The 12,935-nt window shown below is 37.3% G+C and overlaps 1 protein-coding gene across 1 annotated transcript in view; it reads left to right on the forward strand.

Annotated features, from left to right (window-relative positions):
* Positions 1 to 12,935, forward strand: part of LOC127987694 (uncharacterized) — a 2,462,016-nt gene that overhangs the window by 57,657 nt on the left and 2,391,424 nt on the right. Inside the window, exons 18-23 of the mRNA XM_052590053.1 lie at positions 299 to 472; positions 1,438 to 1,608; positions 1,828 to 2,001; positions 9,071 to 9,232; positions 9,463 to 9,636; positions 9,847 to 10,017. Of these exons, the coding sequence (XP_052446013.1) occupies positions 299 to 472; positions 1,438 to 1,608; positions 1,828 to 2,001; positions 9,071 to 9,232; positions 9,463 to 9,636; positions 9,847 to 10,017 (1,026 nt within the window). The remainder of the gene's footprint in view (positions 1 to 298; positions 473 to 1,437; positions 1,609 to 1,827; positions 2,002 to 9,070; positions 9,233 to 9,462; positions 9,637 to 9,846; positions 10,018 to 12,935) is intronic.

Genomic DNA, 12,935 nt, shown 5'->3' on the forward strand with positions numbered 1-12,935 from the left:
TGTCCCAGGCCTGGTCCTCTCTCCTCCTTCACGGTCGTCGCTCCAGTTTTATATCCTTCCATCTCCTACGTGGGACTCGATACCGGCGGTGGGGCGCAGGTGCAGCTCATCTTCAATCACTACACCTGGCCTCACTCCTCGTTCCCACGCCTCTCGGCCCCGCCCCACTCGCCACATTTACGTTCACCAGTATATAACTTTACCCAGCTTAACTGTGAAAAGAGTCCATTCAGGTCATAAATACTGTAGTGCACCTGTAACAATCTGTGTTATAAGGAAGAATAACATTTTCTATTAGACTTTCAGACTGCAATATAACTGAAGAAGGTTATAAAGCTCTGTCTTCAGCTCTGAGATCAAACCCCTCACACCTGATAGAGCTGGATCTCACAGGAAATGATCCTGGAGAATCAGGAGTGAAGCTGCTCAGTGATTTACTACAGGATCCAAACTGTCAACTCAACACAATGAGGTGAGACGTTATGAAATATTACAAAATAAACAATACTCATGTGAATTATTTACATTATTCTATTATTTCACTGATTCAGTAAGGTACAACATTTGTTACATCAAAAATGTTCAAAATGATCAAACATGAAAGATGAGATGCTGCAGCTGCTGTTGTTTTGATGATAAATGTCAGCACAGTTTAGTTGTGTTAAAAGTTAAAGGTTAATCAGACATTTTGGGTCACTAGATGTGCTGGTATTCAGTAATTTGGTGCTTCAATAGTTCACATTTATGATTGTGTTGTTGTGGACATTTATCATGAAAAATATTCAGTTTGACTTATTATCCTGATTGTTTAAATGTTACTTAATGCACTGTACATTAATTTCCATCAAGCTCAGATTCACAACACTACAGATCTACTACAGCAGATTTATCACAGACCACAAACATGTGATGTGTGTCAGGAGAGGATCAGTGACACACACACACACACACACACACACATATGTACGTCTGAACCTGCAGTTCCTCTCATAATGAGCAGAATTACTGTTGCATCAACACAGTTGAATAAAACAATCCAGAGATGGTCTGAACCCAGATCATGTTCTCTGTTAGTGGATCAGCAATCTAGTGTTTGGTGAATTCTGCTACATAATAATAGGAAGAGCCGGCATCAAAAGATCAACTAAATATATCACTATGAATGCTTAACTGTCACAAGCTAGTTATATCTTTGTTAACTTTTCTCATCTACTGCTTAAAAGCCAGAAATATCATCCGATTTTTGAGAACCATGATTTAGTGAACTTTTGCCCCTGAGTTTCTTTTAAATAATTTACTTTTGATTTGTTTTTATATTTAAATGATCAGCTGTTTAAACTTGATCTAGAGCTTTTTGTTACAATGTTTGATTCTCCTTAAATGTATTGTGATGCAATGCACATTGAACTGATTCCAGCTTCATCTTCTCTTCTGCAGGTTTTTGGGTCCTGCTGCAGATGAAGGCTGTCAGTATGTGACTGGAATTGTGGGTAAAAACCCGTTACTCCTGAGAAAGCTGGATTTGAGTAAACATGAACTAGGAGACACAGGAGTGAATCAGATTGCTCCTCTACTTCAGGATAAACACTGTAAACTCAACACACTGATGTGAGTTTTTTCATTGTTACAAGGACTATTTTAAATTCTTGCTGCTGGGTGATTTTTGTGTATATTGCATAAAAGATTGCTGACTGAATAAAAACATATGTGACTTTTGTAATGTGGTTGTCTCCATCATTATCATCATCCACCAGTATTGGTCATCTGTCAGCTGAGACATACTGGTCAATATTCAGATTAAAACTGAAGTGTTTTCTCTTTATGCAGTCTGAAGAGCAACTGTATCACAGAAGGAGGTTGTCATGTTCTGGCTGCAGCTCTAAGTTCAAACCCTTCAAATCTGACAGAGCTGGATCTGAGTGAGAATAAACTAGGAAACCCAGGAATGAAGATCATCTCGACTCTGTTGGAAAATGTACAGTGTAGACTGGAAAAGCTGAAGTAAGTATTTTAAAAAGTGTATCACATTAATTACCCAGACTCAAGTGACCCACCACAGTTTCATAAATGTGAAAATATTTCACACTTCTCTTCAGGACTTCACAATCAATCCAAATAAACTCGAAATTGTTGATATGGGTTAGTGCAGTTATCATATCACAAAAGGCTGCAATTTAATTTATATATAGTCTGCAGTGGCACATGCTTAAGAGCGAAGTGTATTTAGCCTGATAACTGTCACTCACGTTTTTGAAGATAGACTTGAATGTGCATGATACAAACCTAAATTTTTATATTTCACGACTGAAAACATTTTGTAACATGATTTTGATGTGCCATTCACATGGTAATGCAATGTCTGATTTTAAAATGGGTTTTGAAGGATGAATTTTGAGATTTTATGTTTTCAAGTGATATGACTTCTGATGATTTCTAAAATGTGATAGAGAAAAAGGCAACGAGGAAGTCTTCTTTTTTAAACAAAGGTCAAAGCTCCTTTTGTAATGTAGATTTCCGAGGGTGCACTCTTGTCATAAATTGATCTATTACTTTTCCTACATAATTTTTAACAAAAAATATTGGTATAATATATATTTGGGAGTCTTAGACCTTTCCAACGATATATAGTTTGTCAAGATTAGATTAAATTTGATTGTAATATAGTATAGTCAACGTAGGTGTCCCGTATACGGGACGGGGTGACATTAAACAGGTTAAATCTTGTTCTTCAACAATTACACTCAAACATTTAACATCAGTACACTGAAGAAGAAGCACCATGTTTTTAAAATAAACTGTGTTCATTATTTATGTCTGAGTCAAGGTATTTGTTTCTGGAGCTGATGGAGACAAGACCTCGATTTGACTTTTTTAAAGGGTTAGTTCACCCAGATAGCAAAATTATGTAATTAATAACTTACCCTCATGTTGTTTCAAACCCGTAAGACCTCCGTTTATCTTTGGAACACAGTTTAAGATATTTTAGATTTAGTCCGGGAGCTCTCAGTCCCTCCATTTAAGCTGTGTGTACTGTATACTGTCCATGTCCAGAAAGGTAAGAAAAACACCATCAAAGTAGTCCATGTGACATCAGAGGGTCAGTTAGAATTTTTTGAAGCATCGAAAATACATTTTGGTCCAAATATAGCAAAAACGACTACTTTATTCAGCATTTTCTTCTCTTCCTGTCTGTTGTGTGAGAGTTCAAAACAAAGCAGTCTGGATATCCGGTTCGCGAACGAATCATTCAGTTCACCAAATCGAACTGAATCGTTTTAAACGGTTTGCATCTCTAATACGCATTAATCCACAAATGACTTAAGCTGTTAACTTTTTTAATGTGGCTGACGCTCCCTCTGAGTTCAAATAAACCAATATCTCGGAGTAATTCATGTAATCAAACAGTACACTGACTTGACTGCTGTGAAGAGAGAACTGAAGATGAACACCGAGCCAAGCCAGATAAGAATCGAGGAGCTGATGATACTGCGCATGTGTGATTCAGCGTGAAGCAGACCAACACACAGAGCATCTGAACTGAACTGATTATTTTGGTGATTGATTCTGAACTGATTCTGTGCTAGTGTTATGAGCGCGGGTAAACCGAAGGCTTGAATCAAGGGCAATCATTGCAAATGACGCCATTCCGTAGAGCGCAAAAGAACCGGTGAACCGTTTTCTTCAACCGGTTTATTGAATCGAACTGTCCGAAAGAACCACTGGTGATCCAAAAACCGATGCAACCAGTTCATGATTCTTGAACGAGTCAGTCTTTTATTCGTTATCTTGCTCGGCTCGGTGTTCATTTTCAGTTCTCTCTTCACAGCAGTTCAGTCAGTGTACTGTTTGAGTGCATGCATTACTCCGGGATATTGGTTTGTTTGAACTCAGAGGGAGTGTCAGCCACATTAAAAAAGTTAACCGCTTAAGTCATTTGCGTATTAATGCATATTACAGATGCGAACCGTTTGAAATGATTCAGTTCGATTTGGTGAACTGAATGATTCGTTCGCAAACCAGATATCCAGACTGCTTTGTTTTGAACTCTCTCACACAACAGACACGGAAGAAAAGACAATGCTGAATAAAGTCGTCGTTTTTGCTATTTTTGGACCAAGATGTATTTTCGATGCTTCAAAAAATTCTAACTGACCTGATGTCACATGGACTAATTTGATGATGTTTTTCTTACCTTTCTGGACATGGACAGTATACCGTTCACACAGCTTCAATGGAGGGACTGAGAGCTCTCAGACTAATTCTAAAATATCTTAAAAACTGTGTTCCAAAGATAAACGGAGGTCTTACGGGTTTGGAACAACATGAGGGTAGTCAAGTCAAGTCAAAGGTAAGTTATTAATTACATAATTTTGCTATCTGGGTGAACTAACCCTTTAAAGGATAACAGTTCAGAGTTCAGTACACAGATGTTTTTGAAGAAAAAAATGATCACTTTATCAATTGACAGCCTCTCTGTTAATCTTTAAAATGTTTACCACTAAACATTCATTTTGAGCTGAGCTATATTTGGAAATAAAAACGAAATAAATTATTTTTTTAATAAGTTATTGAGAATTGTTTTATTTTCATTTTGTTTATTTGTCATAAAACTGAAAGCAATCAATAATTCAGAATCATATTTAATATGAAATATACACTGCTCAAAAAATTAAAGGAACACTTTTTAATCAGAGTATAGCATCAAGTAAATTAAATTTCTGGGATATTGATCTGGTCAGTTACGTAGCAGAGGGGGTTGTTAATTCAGTTCAGTTGCTTTTGTGTTAATAGAATTAACAACAGGTGCACTAGATGGGTAACCATTAGAAAACCGCCAAAACAGGAATGGTTTTACAGGTGGACGCCACTGACAATTCTTTTCCCTACTCATATTTTCTGATTGTTTTTCACTAGTTTTGTATTTGGCTAGGTTCAGTGTTACTACTGGTATCAGGAGGCGATACCTGGACCCTACAAAGGTTGCACAGGCAGTCCAATTTCCTCCAGGATGACGCATCAATATGTGCCATTGCCAGAAGGTTTGCGGTGTCTCCCAGCACAGTCTCAATAGCATGTTGCAGATTCCAGGAGACAGGCAGTTACTCTGGGAGAGCTGGACAGGGCAGTAGATGGTCCTTAACCCATCAGCAGGACCTGTATCTTCTCCTTTGTGTGCAAGGAGGAACAGGATGAGCACTGCCAGAGCCCTACAAAATGACCTCCAGCAGGCCACTGGTGCGAATGCCTCTGAGAAAAAAATCAGAAACAGACTTCATGAGGGTGTCCTGAGGGCCTGACGTCCTCTAGTGGGCTCTGTGCTCACTGCCTGGCACAGTGTAGCTTGATTGGCATTTGCCATTGAACACCAGAATTGGCAGGTCCGCCTCTGGCGCTCTGTGCTTTTCACAAATGAGAGCAGATTCACCCTGAGGACGTGTGACAGATGTAAAAGGGTCTGGAAAAGTCGTAGAGAATGTTATGCTGCCTGTAACATTGTTCAGCATGACCGGTTTGGTGGTGGGTCAGTGATGGTCTGGGAAGGCATATATATGGAGGAACACAGAGACCTCTACAGGCTAGATAATGGCACACTTACTGCCATTAGGTATCGGGATGGAATCCTTGGACCTGTTGTCAGACCCTACGCTGTTGCATTGGGTCCTTGTTCCTCCTGGTGAATGACAATGTGGCGAGAGTATGCAGTCAGTTCCAGGAAGATGAAGGAATTGATACAATTGAATGTCTTTTTACAATACAAATCATTACAAAGCAACTTTACAGAAAATTACATTTCTACAATATTTAGTAGTAGCTTATAAGTGGTGACTGTCAGTTTGTGCGCATATGACAGGATTTTTCAGAAAAATTAACACAAGACGTATTCAGCCATGCAATGAACATTATTAACAGCAATAACTATATGATGCGGTCACACTTGTAGCAATATTTGTTAGTTCTGTTTGTTGATTCAGGGTTAGCATCATCTGGGGTCCTCTGAGGGTCAGCATCATCTCTTCTCAGGTGTTCTGGATCCAGACTGGAGCTTGTGTAAATCCTAGTTACCACGGGATGTAAATCCCAGCAGAAACAGAGAAACGCATAGAGACATCATTAGCATAGCTGCTGTTCCAAAAAAGCTAAATTAATTAGTTTAACCCAAGCTTACGAATAAGAATGCGCATTTGATCAGATATTACTGCAGTCACAATTGAAGAGATGCATTATTCAAGTGATTGGCGAAAGAGATGCATTTTAAATCTAGATTTAAATAGAGAGAGTGTCTGAACCCCGAACATTATAAGGAAGGCTAATCCAGAGTTTGGCACCCAAAGGTGAAAAAGCTCTACCTCCTTTAGTGGACTTTGCTATCCTAGGAACTACCAAAAGTCCAGCATTTTGTGAACTTAGGGAGCATGATGGATTGTAACGTGGTAGAAGGCTAGTTAGGTATGCAGGAGCTAAACCATTTAGGGCCTTATAGGTAAGTAATGATAATTTGTAACTGATACGGAACATAATAGGTAGCCAGTGCAGAGACTGTAAAATTGGGCTAATATGATCATATTTTATTGACCTTGTAAGGACTCTAGCTGCTGCATTTTGGACTACCTGTAGCTTGTTTATTGAAGAAGCAGGACAACCACCTAGAAGTGCATTATAATAGTCCAGTCTAGAGGTCATGAATGCATGAACTAGCTTTTCTGCATCAGAAACAGGGTAACATGTTTCGTTGCTTGGCAATGTTTCTAAGATGGAAGAATACAGTTTTTGTAACATGGGAAATATGATTTACAAAAGACAAGTTGCTGTCTAATATAACACCCAGATTTTTGAATCTAGAGGAAGTAACAGTACAACCGTTAAGTTGCAAATTGTAATCTACAAGATTCTGTGTACTGTTTTTTTGGTCCAATAATTAATATCTCTGTCTTATCCGAATTTAATAGAAGAAGAATATTACCAAGGGGCAACATGTATATTGAAAATAGAAGGGGACCTAGGACCGATCCTTGTGGCACTCCATATCTTACTGGTGATAAATGAGATGACTCCCCATTTAAGTAAACAAAATGTTAGCGATCAGACAGGTAGGATCTAAACCAACTTAGAGCCTGCCCTTGAATACCTGTATAGTTTTCTAATCTATCTAGAAGTATGTCATGATCTATGGTGTTGAACGCAGCACGGGCAGCTGTGGCCAAATGGTTAGAGACTTGGACTAGTTATCCGAAGGTCGCCGGTTCGAGTCTCGGTGCTGGTAGTAGTTGTAGGTGGTAGGGAGTGAATGAACAGCGCTCTCTTCCACCCTCAATACAACACTCTCTTCCACCCTCAATACCCATGGCTGAAGTGCCCTTGAGCAAGGCACTAACCCCCAGCTGGATCTATAGCTGCCCACTGCTCCAGGTTTGTGTTCACGGTGTGTTCACTTCTCACTGCTGTGTGCACTTGGATAGTTTAAATTCCGTGTATGGGTTACCATACTTGGCAAATGGCAAATGTCACAACTTTCACTAAGATCAAGTAAAACTAGCAATGAGATGCAGCCTTGATCTGACGCAAGAAGCAAGTAATTTGTGCTATTTCTGTGCTATGGTGGGGCCTGAAACCTGACTGAAATTATTCATACAAATATTTTTTTTGCAGGAAGGAGCTCAACTGAGCAGACACAACTTTTTCTAAAATTGTGTACATAAATGGAAGATTTGAAATGGGCCTATAATTTGCCAGTTCACTAGGATCTAGTTTTGGTTTCTTAATAAGAGGCTTAATTAACACCAGCTTAAATGGTTTTGGGATGTGACCTAAAGATAAAGACGAGTTAATAATATTGAGAAGCTGTTCTTCAGCTGCAGGTAACAACTTTCAGTAATTTAGTGGGTACAGGATCTAATACACATGTTGTTGGTTTAGATACAGTGATAAGTTTATTTAGCTCTTCCTGTCCTATAGTTGTAAAGCACTGCAGTTTATCTTTGGGTGCGATGGATGGAACTGAAGTATTAGATGCTGTAGAATCTACATTTGCTATTGTATTTCTAATGTTATCTATTTTATCAGTGAAGAAATCCATAAAGTCATTACTATTAAACGTTGATGGAGTATTTGAATCAGGTGGTGTCTGGTTATTTGTTAATTCAGCCACTGTGCTAAATAAAAACATTGGATTGTTTTGGTTATTTTCTATGAGTTTGTAAATATGCTCTGCCCTGGCAGTTTTTAAAGCCTGTTTATAGCTGGACATACTGTTTTTCCATGCAATTCTAAAAACTTCCAATTTAGTTTTTCTCCATTTGCATTCAAGACTTTCTTGAGAGAGTAAGTATAACTGTTATACCATGGCACAGTAATTTTTTCTCTAACCTTTTTCAATTTCATGGGGGCAACAGCTTCTAATGTATTAGAGAAAATAGTGCCCATGTTGCCAGTCGTTTCGTCTAGTTCATGTGTATTTTTGAGTACAAAGAGCAGTTGAGATAAATCAGGCAGGTTATTTGCGAATCTGTCTTTGGTGACTGGAACAATAGTTCTGCCCAGACAGTGACGCTGAGACATATAGTTAATCAGTGATATGCAGCATGCACGATACAGGTTTCCATTAAACAATGTGGCATCTTTTCATTCCTTACAAATTACCCAATCTATATCAGTATAGATATCCAGCATAATATTTTTCCCCATTGAGATCTGATGAGTTTTCAAAGTGTTCCTTTAATTTTTTTTAGCAGTGTATTTTCATCTAAGATGTGTTTTTGGTAATGTTAATTTATTTCTGTTCTGGCTAGAAGTTGTTCTGAATGCCTATTAAATAAATAAATAAATGTCTGGTGAGCGAGTTATTTTGAGCTTATAACACGAATTTGGAAGTTTAACTTAATTTTATATTAAAGTAATTTCCAATATTTTTTGGCAGATGATGTTAACAGATTTCACCAGAAACCTGTTGTGAACTAAACCAAAACTTAAAGATCACAGTCTAATTTTGGGCTTAACATTTGAACGTAAAGATATTAAGACAAGAATTACAATAATAAATATATCTTAATTAGCTGTGTTCTCTCTTCTACAGGTTAAACCGCATCGGTATTACAGATGAAGGTTGTGCTGCTCTGGCATCAGCGTTTAATTCAAACCTCAGAGAGTTGGATCTGAGCAGGAATCAAATAGGAGACTCTGGAGTGACAGAAATCTCCAGCCTGCTGAGAAATTCACAGACACTACAGATACTCAGGTCTGAATTTGGTTAATCTAAACATGAATCTATGTAAAGCTCCAGCTGGTCTGTAAACTGGTGCTGTGTCACAAGGATTGGGTCAGTAATGTGAAATTGGTGTGTTGGTGTAGATCTACTTACAAAAAAATCCACAAACGGATTGATTTTTTTTTTGAGGTGATGGAAAATGTTAATATCCTAATGGTGTATTATTCATTCTTTTCTTCCTTCCTTCTTTCTTTCATTAGACTTTCAGACTGCAGTATCACTGAAGAAGGTTATAAAGCTCTGTCTTCAGCTCTGAGATCAAACCCTTCACACCTGATAGAGCTGGATCTCACAGGAAATGATCCTGGAGAATCAGGAGTGAAGCAGCTCAGTGAATTACTGCAGGATCCAAACTGTCAACTCAAGACTCTGAGGTGAGACGTGATGAAATAATACAAAATAAATTTATATGTAGGTGAACTTTTTATTTTCATACTTATATAATATGCTGAACAAGCTGTTGCTGCATCAGAGTTAACAAAGAAAATAAAATGACTTTGGGTTTTAAGCAATATTTTATATGTTGTCCGTTGTATAAAAAGAAGAGAACTGAAATGAACCCAGCTTCAACCTCTCTTCTGCAGGTTTTTGGGTCCTGCTGCAGATGAAGGCTGTCAGTATGTGACTGGAATTGTGGGTAAAAACCCGTTACTCCTAAGAGAGCTGAATCTGAGTGAACATGAACTAGGAGACACAGGAGTGAATCAGATCTCTGCTCTACTTCAGGATAAACACTGTACACTCAACACATTGATGTGAGTATTTGACATGCACCAATCATAACATTATAGAGCAGGAATAAACTAGGAAACTCAGGAAAAGTAAATATTTTTTATCAGTTGGAAAATCCACAATGCGGATTGGAATATTAGGGGTGTAACAATCCATTGATACATCGATCAAATGTCTAACGATACAATGTATCGATGCCATGAAGCGCACGCACACAGACAGCCATAGAAAAGATTTTTAGCACTGAGCCCAAAGTAGCAGCCAAACTTTGGACAGATTCACTGTTTTATGGCTGATCACTGAGGCTGGGGGTAAAAAGGAAATAAATAAAGGGGTTTATAAAACTGTAATTATAAATGGTTTAAACAATTCAAGAAATAGAGAGAGGGTACTCCAGAAATTTAAGAGAGAGAAAGGGAAATAATTTTTCAGCAAGAAACACATTTAAATAAAGAACAACATTAAATAATTTGAATAGTTGGCTGGAGCTCAAGTATTCACATCATTATTTACATCAGCAAAAAGAGGAGTAGCAATATTGTTTAAGAAACATTTTAATTTTAGGGAAGATATGTATTATTGAGAGGAAAATTAGAATGATGTATGGTGTTTCATGCATCCACAGATTAAGGAGATTACATATTACTCCGAAGATCATACCATTTATTCCAGATTATATTTTTTTTTCAAAAAGAATGTGCTAAGACTAAAGAGCTGTGACATTTTACCTATAACTGTAGTTCAGATGGGACCACTTTGGCAAGTTACTTGAGTTTATTGAACACAATTTATCTTTGGCGGTATGGTTCCTTATGGGGGTTCTTGCTCCCAAATTAAATCCTTAAACCAGGAGTGTTGTGCCGGCGGTACACTCTCCCCATCCCCCATGAAAAAAAGTCATTATTAAATTACTAAGCAACCACTGAATGTAATAACACAATAAAGGTATCATTTTAAAGCTTAGAATCTTTGCTTTTCAGTTCATCTGTTTGTTTTATTCAACTCCTAATGAGCGATCTCTTTAAAACGGAGAGTACTGCTGGTGGGCGCCACCTAGTAATGAAAAAAATAATTGTCATATTTTTCAGAACTACTGCATTGATCAACAAAAAATTGGTATCATTTGAAAGCTTAGTCTAAACTTGACAATGAATGTAGCCATTATGATTATTTTCAAAGTAGTGCGGAGTTATCTGCTGATAAAATGAAAATAAAATAAATCATAATTTATGAGGGAGGGGAAATTAACTATGTACTGCAATGTGTCAAAAGCATCATAGAGCTCAGATAGTCATGTGTCATGTCATTCTAAGGGTCTCACGGAGTAGAACACAACAAGCCTAATTGTTTTGGGCTTACAAAAAAAGCGAGTTTTTGTAAGTTAAGCCCTGCAAGACCCATATGTAAATAATATACTGATGTGGCATTCACATGATGCTCATAACTTCATGAAACATGGAAAATGTCACATCCTTATTTAACCCTAAATCAGGGAAAGTTACCAACGAGTCACATAGTTTTTATAGTCTTTTTGGGGGCATAAGAACAATTTTTTTATTAAATCCTTTTATCATTTATCAATGCCTGGTCTGTCTCAAGTATGCTGGTCACATGATTTACTTCAAGTTTTCAGTGATCTATTAGTCAGCCTGTTCTAAATCCAACATGGCTGCCAGTGGTAGAGAACATTCAGATTTTGAGGTAGGTAATTATATATTAAACTTACTTTTCTGTTGGAAAAAAATATATTACTGCTAACTAGTCATATGTTGTTTATTTTATTATTTAGCATGTTTTGAAATGTATGTGACTCCTGAGTCACGTTGCCTGGTAAGGGTATAAAAAAGATAAAATGGAGTATATTGAGAATGTACGTAACATTACGTTAAATTTAAATGGTTGTAAGAAAAAGTAACTTCAAAAAATGATTAGATTTACTGTAAATCAAATGTACTCTAAATATTTTATATAAAATATATGTTTTACAAAATAATTTTTACTCTAAAATTACTATCAAATCAAAGTCATATGTTTAACCAATTTGTGTTCTAAATTTTAATTTGACATCACAAAATGTAACTTCCCATGATATTTTTAGGCATTGTACCAAAAATAGCCACTGGGTGTTTTTTTTATGCATTCTCCTGTATCAAATTTATACATTTCAGTCTCAATATCAAAAAACAGTTGGCAGATGGGACCGTGAGACTGTGTTTTGTCAAGATTAGAAAAGATTTTTTTATGAAGTAGTTCAAATAAATTGTGTAATACAAAACCTGACACCACCCACTAGGTGAGGAGCTTGCTAAAATAAATTAACCATTGTTGCCGGAACCAACAATGATTGTTATCCAAGGTCATTGCAAATACTTTGGGAGCTCTACCAATTGTATGTTACAAAAAAAAACAAAAAAAAAAACAATTGTATGTTACAGTCAGGCCAAGCAACGAGGCACCTATCTCTATATTTGAGCAACTTGACGAACCAATCGGGTAGTGCGCAGACAGCTCATTGATCCTGAAAATGTTTGAGAAGCTCTGCCAATGGATGTTGGAGTCGTAACTAAACCATGCTTGGGCAAGCCAATCACAGCGTGCATACAGATGCGAGTATCCAGCGAGTAGCGCATTTATGTAAAAGGTGTGTTTTGCCTCAGAGCACAAACAGAGGGGACTCCTTTCATAATAATATAAGATTGATTATGGATATGTTGGATTATAGTGAGTGGGTAGATGATGATGGATTTATTTTATTTTTGGACTTCAAAAAAGCTTTTGATATGTTAGAGCACCCTTATTTATTTCATGCTTTTCAGTCTTTTGGTTTTGGTAAAAAGTTTGTTAATGTTATAAGGATGATCTACAGGGCAGTGTTGTAGTTGAGTCACCAACTGTCGAGTCCGAGTCTAGTCTCGAGTCCCAGTGTTCGAGTCCAAGTCCG

This window comes from Carassius gibelio, chromosome B22, assembly GCF_023724105.1.
Source record: "Carassius gibelio isolate Cgi1373 ecotype wild population from Czech Republic chromosome B22, carGib1.2-hapl.c, whole genome shotgun sequence".
Lineage (NCBI taxonomy): Eukaryota > Metazoa > Chordata > Actinopteri > Cypriniformes > Cyprinidae > Carassius > Carassius gibelio.